Raw genomic sequence first — 14,584 nt, 5'->3', positions numbered from 1 at the left:
TTTTGCAACTCCTCAAAACCTTAATACATATTTTTAAGGGCTAATATATTTGACTCTTTGTCATGTATGTGCAAAAAATTACTAAATTTATTTTATTGAAATTATACATTAAAACAAATATAACGATGTTTCGTGTGATTATATTTATTTGTTAAAGCTAATCAACTAATGAAGGTCAAAGCAATGAATAGTGCAAAAGTATAAAAAAATGAAGTGAATTTCTCTTAAATCAAAGTCAAAATTTTTATTGTGAAAGAAATTTTGTTTATTCTAATTCAAAAAAGTTGGTGTTTCAAATAGTAATTTTGTTTGAAGTAAGATTATTGTTCAGATTACTGAGTTTGTTTTAATTGAAATGAAAGATAACATTTCGAATGAAAATCATTGCCAACACATCGCTATCCAGGACATTCTGCAATATTTTTTGGATTATAGAAAAGGCTTTGTCTAACTGAGCTTTAATTTCATAATCTTGCTTAAAAAAATTTATACTTGTTTCAATGGAGACAAAACCCAATTCTCATAAGATTTTCAGTTGGTAGGGAAAAAAGAGGAGTTTTATTGCGTGTTCTTTGTTAGACTATTGTCCTTATCGACAGAATTACCTTCCGATCAAAAGTTGTAAGCAATACTTCCTTTGTTCCTTTGATATTATAGCACCCATTAATAGCTCAAACATTAAAAATAAAATATAAAGACCATTAAATTACGTAAAAATACATTAAAAAGGAGAGAACACGAACAATCAGTGTGAATAAGAATTAAATAAAAAAAAATGAAAAGGACACTCTCACACACCCTACTAATATTGTAAAATTAAAAAGACGTACAAATACATAATTTTGTGACAATTTCATTGTAGAGAGGGAATACTTGTAAAATGTAATCTTTTCCAGCATTGAAATTACAGTTTTGGATATACAAAATTTGATCTATTCATCCAAATCCAAACTATACACAAAACATCCTATCTTCACCAGTTTTCACAAAATCATATTAGGATTAATCAGATAGTCAGCATCAGATGGTGACAAAAGACATCATACCAAGCTCTATACATTCTTCCCTTCCCTACATGATCTTCCTAAGTTAACAGTCATTCAACAAGCATACCAATAGACGATTTCGTTGACAAAATCGCATATTTTGGTGTAAAAAATATCTCAACAACCATACTCGAGCCATTTTAATAGAGCCATAGGACTAGCATGGCTTCTTCGCCCTCTAGATCGCCTGTTAACCTTACCCCAACTGACAAGACTCATCAACTCCGACAAATCTGGCACTTCATCGACAAAAGTCGGCTGCTTGGCAACCCGATGTTTTCTTCCCATTCTACAGGTTCTCCTAGTCCTACTTGGTTGCCATGGATTCCCTGCAGCTTCCATTAGCCCTTCTATCATCAAAATATCCTCGGTTACCTCGTATCTTGAGAGGGAAACAAGCGAAGGTAGAACTTCTCTTTGAAAATCCTTCCGCTTTGTCTTTGATCGCCTTGTTCTTCCTCGTCTTGTTTGGCATGGCAACAAGATTGAACAAGTCTCGTTTGAGATATGGACGTTATCTTTGCACCAATACTCTTCCTCTTTCGTTTCAGTCAGCTCCAGAGTCATGGCCTCAAAATCATCGATCTTGCACGTATTCTTGCATTTAATCGTCTCCGAATCATTATCGAGATCAATGGAATGGGAATCTACTAGCCCAGCAAACCATTCTAGATCCCCACCTTCAGAAGCTTTACATTTTTGCAAATCTATGCTTCTTGGGCGAGACGCGTATTGAGAGGAAATGAAAACAATGGCCTCAGCTGCAATGTTTGCAAGTTTCACAAGGGGATCTTTGCCCTCTTCTGGATGATTCTCTTCCGAGTCTCCTCTAGGTGGCGGACACTCCTCAACTTCTGGGCTAATGGGTGCCTGAAAATCAATGTCTAATTTTGGGGCCAATCCGTCTTCATTCGTACAAAAATTCAAGTCTAGCTGACCTGAGTTTACATCTTGAACAAGTGGTTCTTCATCTGCCGTGGGAGCACATGGCAAGTTGATATCGATCATTCTGTATTTCTTACCCTTATTCAAATCTTCAACTTCAGTCACAACAGAATTTGGTACTTCAACAGAGTTCAAGTCAATCGAATTCAAATCAGGAGCATTATCCGACATGTAAACCTGTGATTCTTTCAGCTTCGACTCAAAACAGCTGCTTGTTAAGGGCTTTGCTACCTTCAAATACGGGCTACACCATCGATTAGCATTGACCTTATTACTAAAACCCCCCTTTAGTCTGCCAGAGATTCTCGCACATATACTCGAGGACAAATTACTGTTGAGAGAGGGAAGTGCTTGAACTACAGAGGGATTCTGCCCCACACTTGACGGCTTCCGGTCAGATGAAGCAGCACCCACATCCGATTTCACCTTCTCGGATAGAGCAGAAGCGGTCATTGATGGCTTAACACGTGCATCTTCTGGCACGGCCATTGCCAATGGTTCATTCAAGTCAGCCAGATTAGAGTGGCCTCCTGTGAAGGAACAAGGATTAGGGAGTTCCGCTTGCAAAACAGGATTCAACGATCTGATTGCAGTAGACGGCAATGCATTAATCTCAACCACAGCTTTAGGGTGTTTAATCGACAGTTGAGTGGCGGGTGTAGAGGGGTGTAAAAATTCGTCTTCATCACTGTCAGCATAAACTTCAGCTGGAAGCTCCAGATCTAATATTTTTCCTCTAATTTTCTTGCACTTGGACTCCGCAAAATCTAGATCATTCGAAGTGCCACAATTTCGTGAAATAACAGGGCTGATAGGTTCTTTTAGTTCTCTAATTGAGTGAAGGGATGTCGGTGTACCGTGAGAATTAATGAATGGAGCACTATAGACATTTTGACCAAATATGGCTGGGATTTTCGCTGATGATGAATTTGAGCTTTGGACCTCTAGTAATGGATCCACATACAGCTTTTTGCTTTTGATTTCACCCATCAGTTCCTTCTGTTTCCTATAAAGACGATGCAATTCTTGAACCTAGAAGTGGAACAACATTTAGCTTGAGGCGAATGCTCATTGTTAAGTGAGGTATATCTAAAGCAACATTTGCAAATAGTTCGACTTGGGTGTATTTGAATTATAATCATGAAAAGGTCGATTGAAATACATGTCATTTGTGATCTTGAACACACACTCAAAACCTTGCTTAATAGTCCTAGAATGCCATCAAGATTGACTCCGATAATTGTAAAGGCACGACCAGGTCTTTTTTATTACTTAGTGATGAGGATGAAGGACGATTTAGAGACAGATAACAAAAGCCATAACAAGGTTTGAATGTAATTTAAGCTTATCTGTCCATGGTTAATGCAATTTTGTGTTTAAACAACTATTCGGAGTTCCTAGAGCTCCTTGTAAGGCTTGTTGGAAAACCATTGTCGGACTTGATTAATTGCTTTTTGTTGTTCAAACTGAATGGTCTCATTTTTGTAATTTTCTAATTGTGCTAAAGTTTTATGAATTAATCAAATTTCTTTTTCGCATTCTATTTCAAATATCCATTCACTCGCAACTGATCCGCTTCCATTTCTACTTCTTTTAAGCGAGCCCTGGCTTTTTCAAGCTGTTCAATGGCTTTTCCACGTAGTTCTTCATGTTATTTACTATTTCAATTCAGCACAAGAATCAAAGGCTTAAAATGGAAAGTAATCACACAACACAAAGTTGCAAAGTTTCGTTGTACCTGATCCCTAAACGTATCTTCGTGCATGAGCATGGTCTGACGCAACGATTCCCGGTAAGCATAGGCCAGCTGCCGCGGAAGTGGTGAAGATCCCATATAATCGTTGTAATGCCCACTCCGAAAGGTTGAATTTCCATTATACAAGGGCGCGGCACCACCATTAGCATCAACATTCAAGTCATAATGTGAATGACATACAGGAAAATAGCTATGGCACTGCATATTTCACCTAGTGAAAACAATGTGCAACAGAATTTAGTGTCCAACATCAGCAACGCCAAAGCCTTAACCCCAGAAGATCAGGTTCAACTACATGAACCAATAAGCACTATTTAGTGTATGTACATCAAAAATATCTAGAAGAGTTTGAGAAAGGAATACTCCAAGGACAGCAAATCAACCTCTATAATTGATACACATTATGACAAAATTTATTCCCTTCAACAACTCCCACAAGTTCTAAATGAATAAGTACAAGGAAACTGTCATACAAAAGTACTTATGGTTCAAAGTTGTTATGTCTTATGAGTCTTCATTTTACCATAACAACCCAAGTTTTACCACAACACAAGTTCAGAAATGGTGTTATTTTGACCCAAAAAGCTCTCACTTCGATTTACCTAACATACCAAAATATTCTATTTGCTAAGGTAACAAATTCAAAGGTACAAACAAGTATTTCACAAACTACTCTATTCAGGATAAGTAGGGCGTTCATTCGGGTTATCGAGTCGATTTTGGATTAGGTACTTTGAGTTAATTTAAAATGGGGTCGGATTTGATTATAAAGTCGGTAATTATCGAATTTTATCGAATTATTGGGTCTGTTTTGAAACCTTAGATACGATAATGGCTCCTTAAACTACTAAAAAACAATCATATGGTTTAATAATAGTATTAGATTGACAAGCAAGAAGCAACATCTCTATAATTTCAATAAGAGGCCCAAAATTAAGCACTACAAAAACATATACTTCATGTGCTAGGGCATAAAAGAAAATTCAGTAACATTTTCCCATCTAACAAAAGAAAAAAAAGTAAATATTTTTTTAAAAATCTGAAAAAGGGATGAGAAAGGATACATAAAAAAGGTAAAAGTGCAAACTTTTCTGTATTGAAAGACATCAATGGCACTATGACAGACATAAGACACCAGAAAGAATCAAAGAATTTAAGTACCAAAAATTACCAGATGAGGTTAAAGGAAAAGGGAAACTTATTACAATTATATATTCGATATAATTTTTACAACAAAAATAAAATTTGAAGAAGTCTATTTATAATTTGAAATGGGTAAAAATAAAATTTTAAAAAGACAAAAAAAAGATGAAAATCTTAGTATTTTCTGTAAAACACAATCAAACAGAACAAACCAGTACAGAAAAAAAAAAAACCCATCAATAAAACACAATCAAACAGAATTTAATACTGTCTAACTGTCATTTAGATTTATATTTGAAAATATCCAAGAACCAGAAACATGAAAAAAAAAATTAAAACAGAAAATTTTGAAACTTTACCTTAAACTAGTTGAACAATCTTCTTGTTCTTCAATGAAAACTTGAAAAAAGAGTCAAAATTTGAAGTGGGTAATTCTTAAAACAGAAGAAAATGGAAGATTTCATTGGATTGAGAGGGTGAAAAAGGAGAAAACTTGTAGCATTGGATCTGCTGGGCCACCTACTTCCACAGAGATAGAAGAGGAGAGAGAAAGTAGAGAGGGAGAAATAGAAGTAATAAATCTAAAGAAACCAACAAACTAGGAATGGAGCAAAGGACATACTACGAAAATGCCTCTTCCTTTACATTTTTTTGTGGGTTGCTTTTGGATTTTCCAAGAATTTTCAACTTGAAGTAGAAAACCATGATAAAAGAAAATAAATTGATGTAATGAAAAGTGAGAGAGGAGAGAAAAAGTCTAGATTCTCTATTTTATCATCATCAACATCATTCATTAATAGTCATGAATGTATAATACTCCCTTCTATTCACCTATTCACCTCAGCTTATATGTCTCATTTTTTGTTATGGTCAAATCATCTTAATTGTTTCATTTTTATTTTTGATATGAGTTTTTGACTTTTATGTCCTTAGTAGCTTTATCCTATTTTCAATTATACCCGTACTAATTTTCCTCCCCTACATTAAAAAACTCATAATATCATTCTCTTTCCTACCCTTAGAGTCCCATTTTTTACTCTTCTTAAAATCCGTAAAAACTGAAAAGTCAAATGGAACTCCTAAAGTGAATAGGAGGGAGTATATATTTTTTTTTCTTTTCAAACGTTTTATTTGCTTTTTACACCTTTATCAATATATTAATTTAATTTTTAATATCTTTAATTATATATAATTAAAAATTATAAAAAATAAATTACATATTAAGGTGATTGATAAATAGTACTCAAAAAGCAGTAAATTATAATCATAATTTAATTTAAAAATATTAAAAGGGTGAATCATAGTTTAGAGGAAGATAAAAATTGTAGTCTTAATATAAGAAGCATTAATCCGATTATTTTGTCAATATTTTTTTGACATGGAGACTCAAGGATAGAGTACAATCAGTTAGAGTTTTGAGATATTTAAAAATAAATAAAGAAGTATAAAAACTAAAAATAATAAGATGATATTCAAAAGGAAAAATTACGGTGAATAATATAATCGTTTGTTAATTTTCCTACAATAATATAACTATTGATTAACCATGAATAATACCAACTTAAGGGTTATTTTCTTAGAATAATACCAACTCTAGTTTATTAACTAATTTACCAATATTTTTTATCTTATAATCACCTATAATTTGACTTTTAAGAGGTTAAGTATTTCTAGGAAAAAATCCTTGAAGTTGGTATTATTCGTGGCTAATCAAAAATTCGTATTATTGGTGGAAAATAAGTAAAAGATTATATTATTCCTGCTAATTTTTCCTATTTAAAATTCATAAAAGTGACTAAAATAAAAAATATTTCTTATGCAAATTAAGTGGGATAAAAGGATAAACATTTACTTTTATTAGTCCTATTTTATTTCTCTCACTTCTTTTGTCTTTATTTGCTCATGAAATTCAATAGAAGAGTGCAATTTTTAAAAATAAATATATTGGAATATTTGGTAATTGATTTTTTATTAGTTTTTTTTTGCTTAGCTTTTGATTTGTTGTTTGTTTAAAAAATGAAAATAAGATGTTTGATAAGTAATTTCCTAGCGTTTAAAGCAAAATAAAATGTTTGATTTACTAGTTATTAAATTTATTTTAGTTTGTTAGCCCATATTTTTTCTAATAATAAACTGTGAACAATTGATAATTAATTTCAACAAATGGTATCTAAATAGCTAATTTGTTCACCTAGCTTAAATACTAAAAAAAGATAGTCAAAAAGATAATTAATTTTTTATTTTTTGCTTTGTCACAAAAGTTTCATTTATTGTTTATTTTTAATTTATACGTTAAAAAGTAGTTAAAAAAATAACTATTTGTACATTTTATTAATATTTATTTTTATAGAAGAATAATTTCTAATTATGGACAATCAAATATATTAGAAATAAATAAAAAAAAATACTATATTAGAATAAAATTAATACATTAAATGTACTTAACTAAATGAGAGAGTACATATCTGCTTTTGTTGAATTTGCTACAGTTCAAAATATTAACTTTTTCTTTAACAAAAGAATCTAAATTGTGTGGGAATGAAAATGTACAAATTGTAAGAATATTTCCATTATAAAAATTTAACAAAATTATTGAAAATGGTTAAATAATCTAGTAAAATGAGAAATATTGGTGTTTGCTAAATTATTTTTAGGTTAAGTTTGACTTTAAGTTTTTTTTAATCAAAAAATTAAATAATGTGTTTAGTTTATTTTTGACTTGTTAACCTACTATTTTTTTGATAAATAACTAACAGTCTATACATAATTTTACATAACATTTCTTAAAATACTAACTTATTCAATTAGATTAAAAACTAAAAAAAATTAATATTTTCAATTAACCAAACAAACCAATTAAAAAATCAAATATTATAACTAATTATTTGCCACAGAACTCAAACTTGTAAACTTCGTGAGGATTTTTTTAAATAGAAAATAATGTGATTGGGACAACTCATAACCAATGGTGGAATATATACTAATATTTCGCATTTCGCTAACATATGAGGCAAATCTTCCACCCTATCTGCCTAGAATTTCACTATTTAGATTGGGAAATCTCATACCCTTTATTTTATTATTGTGGTTTTTTTTAAAATGTTAAAGAAGGAAGTTGAAGCGTTTAAGGTCTACTCCACAGTCTCCACCCTTGTTTTGAATTTACAACACTTTATTTGTTCGTTACACTTAATTTGTATAATTTCTATTTTGAGATAATGATTTATTACTTTCTTTTAATCTTATCTATATATTTTAACTCTATTTTAATTTCATCTTCACAGTTCATTCTTTCTCTTTATTTTTACTACTTTTTAGAAACTTACTCACTTTTTCTTTGATGCAATTCAAAGAAGACAGATGAGTACATTTTATATTATATTGTAATGGACTTTTCGAATCAAAATAAAAAATATACTTTTGTTTGTAGATTTACTTTTTCTCTAATAATTATCTCACTATTAATATCTAATTTAACATCTTCTAAAACAACAGACTTATACAACTAACTTAAAAACTAACAAATTTAGTTAAAACCTTCAGCTGATTAAACAAGTCAACTTAAAAGGCCAACAATTAATAATTATTTGCCAAACACCCCAAATGTCTTATTCATTTTATTTCACAATACTATAACATTGATGGCTACTAGGTAGAGTTGTTAAAGGGGGACAACGCGCCAAACACGACTCATCCAACTAGAAAAACAAGGCGAGATTTTAGCTTTAAAACACTAAAATTAAAGGCTAAAAATTCTTAAGAATTACTTAATAGTTGTATTTTACATTTTACACAATGTGTTGTATTATCTTCTTTTTATTAAGTCTTAATAATTTAGACTTTCTATTGTGATTAAATTTGTTGTGTAAAATAAAATGAGTTAGAAGTAAGTTGAATAAAATAAGAGCAGTAATCAACAATCATGTATGGATAATGCACTTTATTAATGCTTTCGATCTTAAACAAAGATCTGGCCCTTCTTACTTTAAAAAGACAATGGCTTTGAAACTATCCCATCCATTTATGTCCAATGAAAAAACAATTCAAACCTTTTTTTTTTTTTTTTTTGTCATTTTTTGTTGTTTACATTGTAAATATTTGCTACATAACGATTATTAATATTATTTATTATTTAAATATATTTTATATATTGACTATTAAGGCTAATAGCGTAAGAAAAATATACTCCCTCCGTTCTTTTTTGATCTTCCACATTACTATAACGGGTAGTTTCAAAAGTTCTTCCACTTTAGAATATTTTCTATTTTTAGAAAGTGTTTATCCCAATTTTACCCCTTAAAACCTTATTTTTTCTTTTAATGTACCCCTTTTCTTTTATTTATAATTATTTTCTCTCTCATACTTTCAATACAATTATTACTTCACACTACTATTTAATTAAAATAATACCACTACAAGCTCATACTTCCAATACAATCATTACTTCACACTACTATTTAGTTAAAATAATACCCACTACAACCCAAAGATTCTACCTTTTTAAATATATGTGAAAAATCCAAAGTGAAAGATCAAAAAAGAACGGAGAGGGTAGTAAATAAGTTTTTTTTGAATTGTCTAATATCATATTTTTAAGATATTAATTTTTATAATTTTTAGTTAAGTACAATTCAATATAAAAATGAACAAAATAATACATTTGATTGCTTAAAATTTTAGATCAGTATCTCTAGGTATATAATTGTACACAAAAATTGAATGTTATTAGTTAACATCATAAATCTTTATCTTATAAATATATTTTACATGATAAACCAGTTGCATTATTATATTTAAAATTTCTAAGTCTGTCCATGTATGATATCCTCCATGATATATGAATACTTATTTGTTCTTTTTTGATTTGCATCAAAGAGAAAGATGATAAATTTTAAGAAAGTGTTTAATAAATAAAGAGTGAAAATAAATTTTGTGGATAAAATTAAAGAGATTTAAAATGTATGGATGAGATTAAAAGAAAGTTGTAGATCATTATCCAAAATTAAAAATGATGAAAATTATGTGGGAGTTGGAACGGATCGATTATATGATATATAATTTCTAAACTAAGTCACCTATCTTTCACTAGTATTTAATTGAAAGAGTTTAATGCGTTTTTTATCAACTTAATTATTTATTGCATACACCATGGAACGAAGGCATCACAAAAACATGTAGATTTTTCATTCATAATGTAACAAACACATTGTTAGAAGGCATAACTCATTAAAACTTCAGAATAAGAGAGGGAGAAAATCGAGTACGTTTTGTCTTGATTGGAGAATAAATACCATTTTTCAGAACTAATATGATTTTCATTTTAACTATTTTCTTATTTTAGCCTACATTAATTCTAATTAAAAAAACAAAAGAAGTACAAGTGAAGCAAATTGGATTTGAAAATTAAAGATAAAAAATTAATATAAAGAGCTCCAATCCAATTTAATTTATAGGTAGTGAATAAAAGTGAATTATTAATATTTGTTTATTGAAAATTGATGGGGTATTTTTTGGCATTCTTGATAATCTTGGTTAAAGCAGCTTTTCCTAAATCAAGACCACAAACATCAGCAAGTTGGATTAAATAGAGCAAAACATCTGAAAGTTCATCCTCCAAATGTTCCTTATCAGCTGCACTCCAATTGGGTAATCCCCTTCCTACTTCTCCCTTCCATTGGAATATTTCTGATAGCTCTCCCACTTCTCCAACCTACACAAACCCAAAATCATTTTATACATAAAACATATTTTATGGCAAGCCAAGTTTGAAAATAAAAGTTAAAGAGGACAGAAAATATATGAGGGCTGAGCTAGGCAAAAAACTATACAATATCATAACTTCCTTTGCAATTGAACCACTAAATTTTTATTACTCCAACTGTCTGTTTGGTAATTAGAACCAAATTAATTATGAAAATTATAATGGAAAATTAGCGTAATTTTGGTAAGAATATATCTTAAACAAGTTTAATGGTTATAATAATACTTCTTTAACAATTTGCATTTCTTCACAAAATTCATTTTGATACATTACTATTTGAACATGTGGTATTACGTGGTAATGAAAATTTGTGAAGAAAAAACTTTGTTTATGATCAAACCTTATCATCATGGGAATGATATGATATATATTATGAAAATTTACACTACAAATTATTCTTATTCTCACCATTTAGTAACGATTATCAAATAGACCAATATAGTCATACTATATTAAAAAAAAAAAGGAAAAGTATATAATTAAAAAATTAGAGAAATTTCATGTGATAACCTTGAACTTTTGACTTTTCCATGTGGTAGACAAACATTTTTTAACTCACGTGGTGACTTTAAACTTCCAATTTTTCACGTGGTAAACAAAAAAAAGTTTTTTTTGTTAATTTTACGCTATTTTTACCTAATGTAGTGATATTTTTTTTTAAATCAAATGTTGTGATCACTCTAATAAATCACATATTTCTAAATTTAATCGAAAAAAATACTTAATTTAACCAAAATCTTAATATTTTATCCACCAAAAACAATCTCAGAATAACCACATGAAATTTCAAAAAAAACTAGAAAGGCCTGACTTAAAAAAAAATAAAAAAAAAAATAGAAAAAAAAAACATTGAAGATGAGTCGTTGGTGTCGGGTCCCTGCCCAGCCCCTTATGCCTTTGGCCATATTATATTTAAATTAAAAAATATAAGTGAAATCAAGTTATGAAGAACATAACTTGAGGGTGAAGTTGAGTTTAACACTATCTCCTATTCATTTAAATTGGGATATTTTTTTTGGAACACTATTTATCTATCACTTTTAAATTGCATTTTATTATTAATCTATAAGTTTAAACATAGTCATGTGAGATCCTATTTAATTCGTTTTGATGTAAAGATCGTTAATATCAACTTTTTATAATTTTTAATTATACATAAATCGATATATTGAAGATCGAATAAGTGCATTGGATAGAGTGCATAAAGTAAATGTCCCATTTTAGATGAATAGGAGGTAGTAATATACTACTTGTACATGTTTAAGTAGTTATATGCTAATTTTGAGCTTAAAAGTAACGCCTAAAAATACTTGATAATTTTAAATTCGTTTTCTTAATACGACATAACTTAATTTAAAGTTTGTCAATATTTTCCAATCAATTGCGTGGCCTTCCAAAATAAGATACACAGACTCTTAAATGTGGATGGTAAGAGCATATTTATTGAGCTAGTTCTATATACATTTATTGTTTAAATTGATCACATATAACCTTAAATAAATATTTGTAATTTTAAAGTGATCACTTCTAATAACATTAGTGTCATCATGACTTATAACCTTAAAGTGATCATTTATAATTTAAAAATGATCAATTTAAAAAATTAACTAATTATATGGACTCTCATACAAGACTTGCTGTGAAAGAAAATGGAAACATATATACTTACAACCCATTATTTAGACAAACATTCTAAAGAAGAGATAATACATAATGAATGGACAAATTAATTGAAATAAATCAAAGCGTAGTCCATAGTAACCTATTTCTTTCTCTACTTAATGATCAGACTTTTTTAATTAATATATCCAGTCATTTTCTATTCTCTTTTTTAAATTATGTGTTATGAAAGTGAGTTACAAATAAAAAGAATGTAATAAGTATAAAATAAACGAAATAGTCCAACAATAATTAATTAATTAAGGGGACTTACAAGAGCCAATAATAGATTCCTTGGACTATGGTATTGTTCCCAACCTCTAACCCTAGCAAACTCTTTCAATCTTTGTTTAAGTTCTTGTAGAGAAACATCCTTACTTGTTAAAGAACACTCTTTTAAACTCTCCATCTTTCTTATAGTTTTTTTTTTTTTTTTAGTTCATATAATGCATACCGTCCCTTATGCATCGTCTCCTCCAAATTTATAGAATTTTTTTTGAGTAGTATTTTTAGCCTTTTGTTTAATAAAAAGCCATATTGAAATTTTTTGGCACCTTCTTAATTCTATGGTTGATAAGAAAGGGAGAAATTTTAGTTGCAAGATCCAATATGTTTCAAAGTGGTCGGGCACTTTGAAGGGCTTAACCCATAACAATAAACTCCCTCTGTCCCATGAAATTTATCCTAAATTTTTTGTTCGTTTTATCTAAAGATGTTTAAAATAAACTCGACGGCTTAACATATACCCGATCATGTAATTGAATTTGATTTTGACTCAAAGTCAAAATGAACTTTAGATGATGCAATAAAAACCAATTTTGACACAAGACACGATTTTAAAGTTATCCGAAACATCTGATTTGAAATCGACTCAATGACTTGAATGACACTTTTAGTCCCACCAAATTCACCCTTGTTTATTTTTGGTTATAACTCATATTATTTCTTTAATTTTCATTCACATATTTAATTTACCTCTTCATCTCATCTATACAATTCTCGCACTATTCCACAATGTTTATTTTAGTCATATTTTTCTTAGTTTCTCCACCAAATATATATGGGACAAATTCGATAGGACAGAGAGTATAATTTCTAGTATTATTTGCTAGCTAGGCACATGTGAAAGTATGGCAATAGATGTCTCATTGTCCAATGAAATATATGACTTGATATCACTACACTTGCTATCACCTACAAAACATTTTGGCATATATATATATATATAAGAGCAACTAACAGTATAAGTCGATAAAATATAGCATCATAAAAATTGTGTCATGCTGAATCGCCTATATAACATGACTGTTAGTGCAAAAATCTATAAGAAACAACAAGATTGATCTATAGCTTGTTGATAATTGATATAATCTAGCCCTAGAAGAATCTAATTAAACATTTCATTACATTAATGGTGTAGGTAGGAAGTAGCTTGGATGGAAGTCTCAATAATTACAAATTTACCTAAAAGATAATGCCTTGATTTGAAGATTTGTAAGTTGAGTGGCTACTAAGAGATTTAGTGAAAGATTCTCTATCAATAAAAAGGTACAAGTATTTGTTTCTTTAGATGTTTGAATGTGAGAAGGAGAAGCCAAAACATGCATGATTGGTAGTATTTTGCAACATTTCCTTTTCTTCTTTCATTATCACTAAAGTGATTTTGCGCTCTTATCTAACCAAAATATAGGGCGTGATTGTGGGCAACATAATCACATGATTGATTATAGCCTAATGCCTTCATGTCTTACTAATTTCTCTTTCTAATAGGGTAGGATTAAGGTCGGAGAAAGAATATCTATAGGTGAGAATCGAAACTCTAACCTTTATGTAGAAAAGTTGTTTTTACTTTCTAATTGAGACAAAATTTAAATCCCTTTTTAATAAATGCTTTTTACTTTTTCATATGGGAGTATTATTATGGGATACTGTTTCTTTTTAAGGAAATTATTTTTACAAAAAATTATTTATTCTATTTTATGTACGTTATTTGGTATCAAGAAAATATTTACTTTCAACATATCACCATGAATATATGAATAAATATAAGGTATAAGAATTAAGAAAGTGGACTATTAACACATAGGTTCAAAGAGAATACTATTAAAAAGTATAAAATAACTATTAAAATTGGAGCATAAAGATCTCAAATGTCTTTGTGCACATGTCTGATCGTGTACTAATGCACATGTCTGTGTCCAAGTTGGTGCTATATAAACACGATATAAGTAAACATCTTCATCAATCGTATCCAGTGTATTCTCCTCATTAATC

General features: G+C 29.5%; 2 protein-coding genes across 4 annotated transcripts; both read right to left on the bottom strand.

Moving 5' to 3' along the window:
• Positions 1–833: 833 nt before the first annotated feature.
• LOC130797981 (uncharacterized) lies at positions 834–5,670 on the bottom strand. 3 transcript variants are annotated; one of them, XM_057660797.1, is made up of 4 exons: positions 5,250–5,638; positions 3,730–4,038; positions 2,849–3,023; positions 834–2,758 (listed from the first exon to the last, which is right to left on the bottom strand). In XM_057660797.1, the coding sequence occupies exons 2-4, from the start codon at positions 3,949–3,951 to the stop codon at positions 1,164–1,166; spliced, it is 1,992 nt and encodes a 663-aa protein (XP_057516780.1). In that variant the 5' UTR covers positions 3,952–4,038; positions 5,250–5,638; the 3' UTR covers positions 834–1,163. The 3 variants fall into 3 exon arrangements, with proteins under 3 accessions (XP_057516780.1, XP_057516779.1, XP_057516778.1); XM_057660796.1 differs by having other exon boundaries at positions 834–3,023; positions 3,730–3,958; positions 5,250–5,670; XM_057660795.1 differs by having other exon boundaries at positions 834–3,023; positions 5,250–5,651.
• Positions 5,671–10,136: 4,466 nt separating this feature from the next.
• LOC130798244 (uncharacterized) lies at positions 10,137–12,754 on the bottom strand. The gene is made up of 2 exons (XM_057661156.1): positions 12,585–12,754; positions 10,137–10,600 (listed from the first exon to the last, which is right to left on the bottom strand). The coding sequence occupies exons 1-2, from the start codon at positions 12,717–12,719 to the stop codon at positions 10,376–10,378; spliced, it is 360 nt and encodes a 119-aa protein (XP_057517139.1). The 5' UTR covers positions 12,720–12,754; the 3' UTR covers positions 10,137–10,375.
• Positions 12,755–14,584: the final 1,830 nt, after the last annotated feature.

The sequence above is a fragment of the Amaranthus tricolor genome, chromosome 13 (genome assembly GCF_026212465.1).
Source record: "Amaranthus tricolor cultivar Red isolate AtriRed21 chromosome 13, ASM2621246v1, whole genome shotgun sequence".
Classification (NCBI taxonomy): Eukaryota; Viridiplantae; Streptophyta; class Magnoliopsida; order Caryophyllales; family Amaranthaceae; genus Amaranthus; species Amaranthus tricolor.
Note: the sequence above shows the minus strand (reverse complement) of the source record. Positions and strands in the feature narration are given on the sequence as shown.

Bases quoted from the DNA above. Each gene is read 5' to 3' on its own strand.
- LOC130797981 (XM_057660796.1), bottom strand. From the start codon at position 3,951: ATGCAGTGCCATAGCTATTTTCCTGTATGTCATTCACATTATGACTTG. The intron at 3,024-3,729 runs GTACAACGAAAC...TTCCACTTCTAG, and splicing joins AAGATACGTTTAGGGATCAG to GTTCAAGAATTGCATCGTCT.
- LOC130798244 (XM_057661156.1), bottom strand. From the start codon at position 12,719: ATGGAGAGTTTAAAAGAGTGTTCTTTAACAAGTAAGGATGTTTCTCTA. The intron at 10,601-12,584 runs GTAAGTCCCCTT...GGGTTTGTGTAG, and splicing joins GGAATCTATTATTGGCTCTT to GTTGGAGAAGTGGGAGAGCT.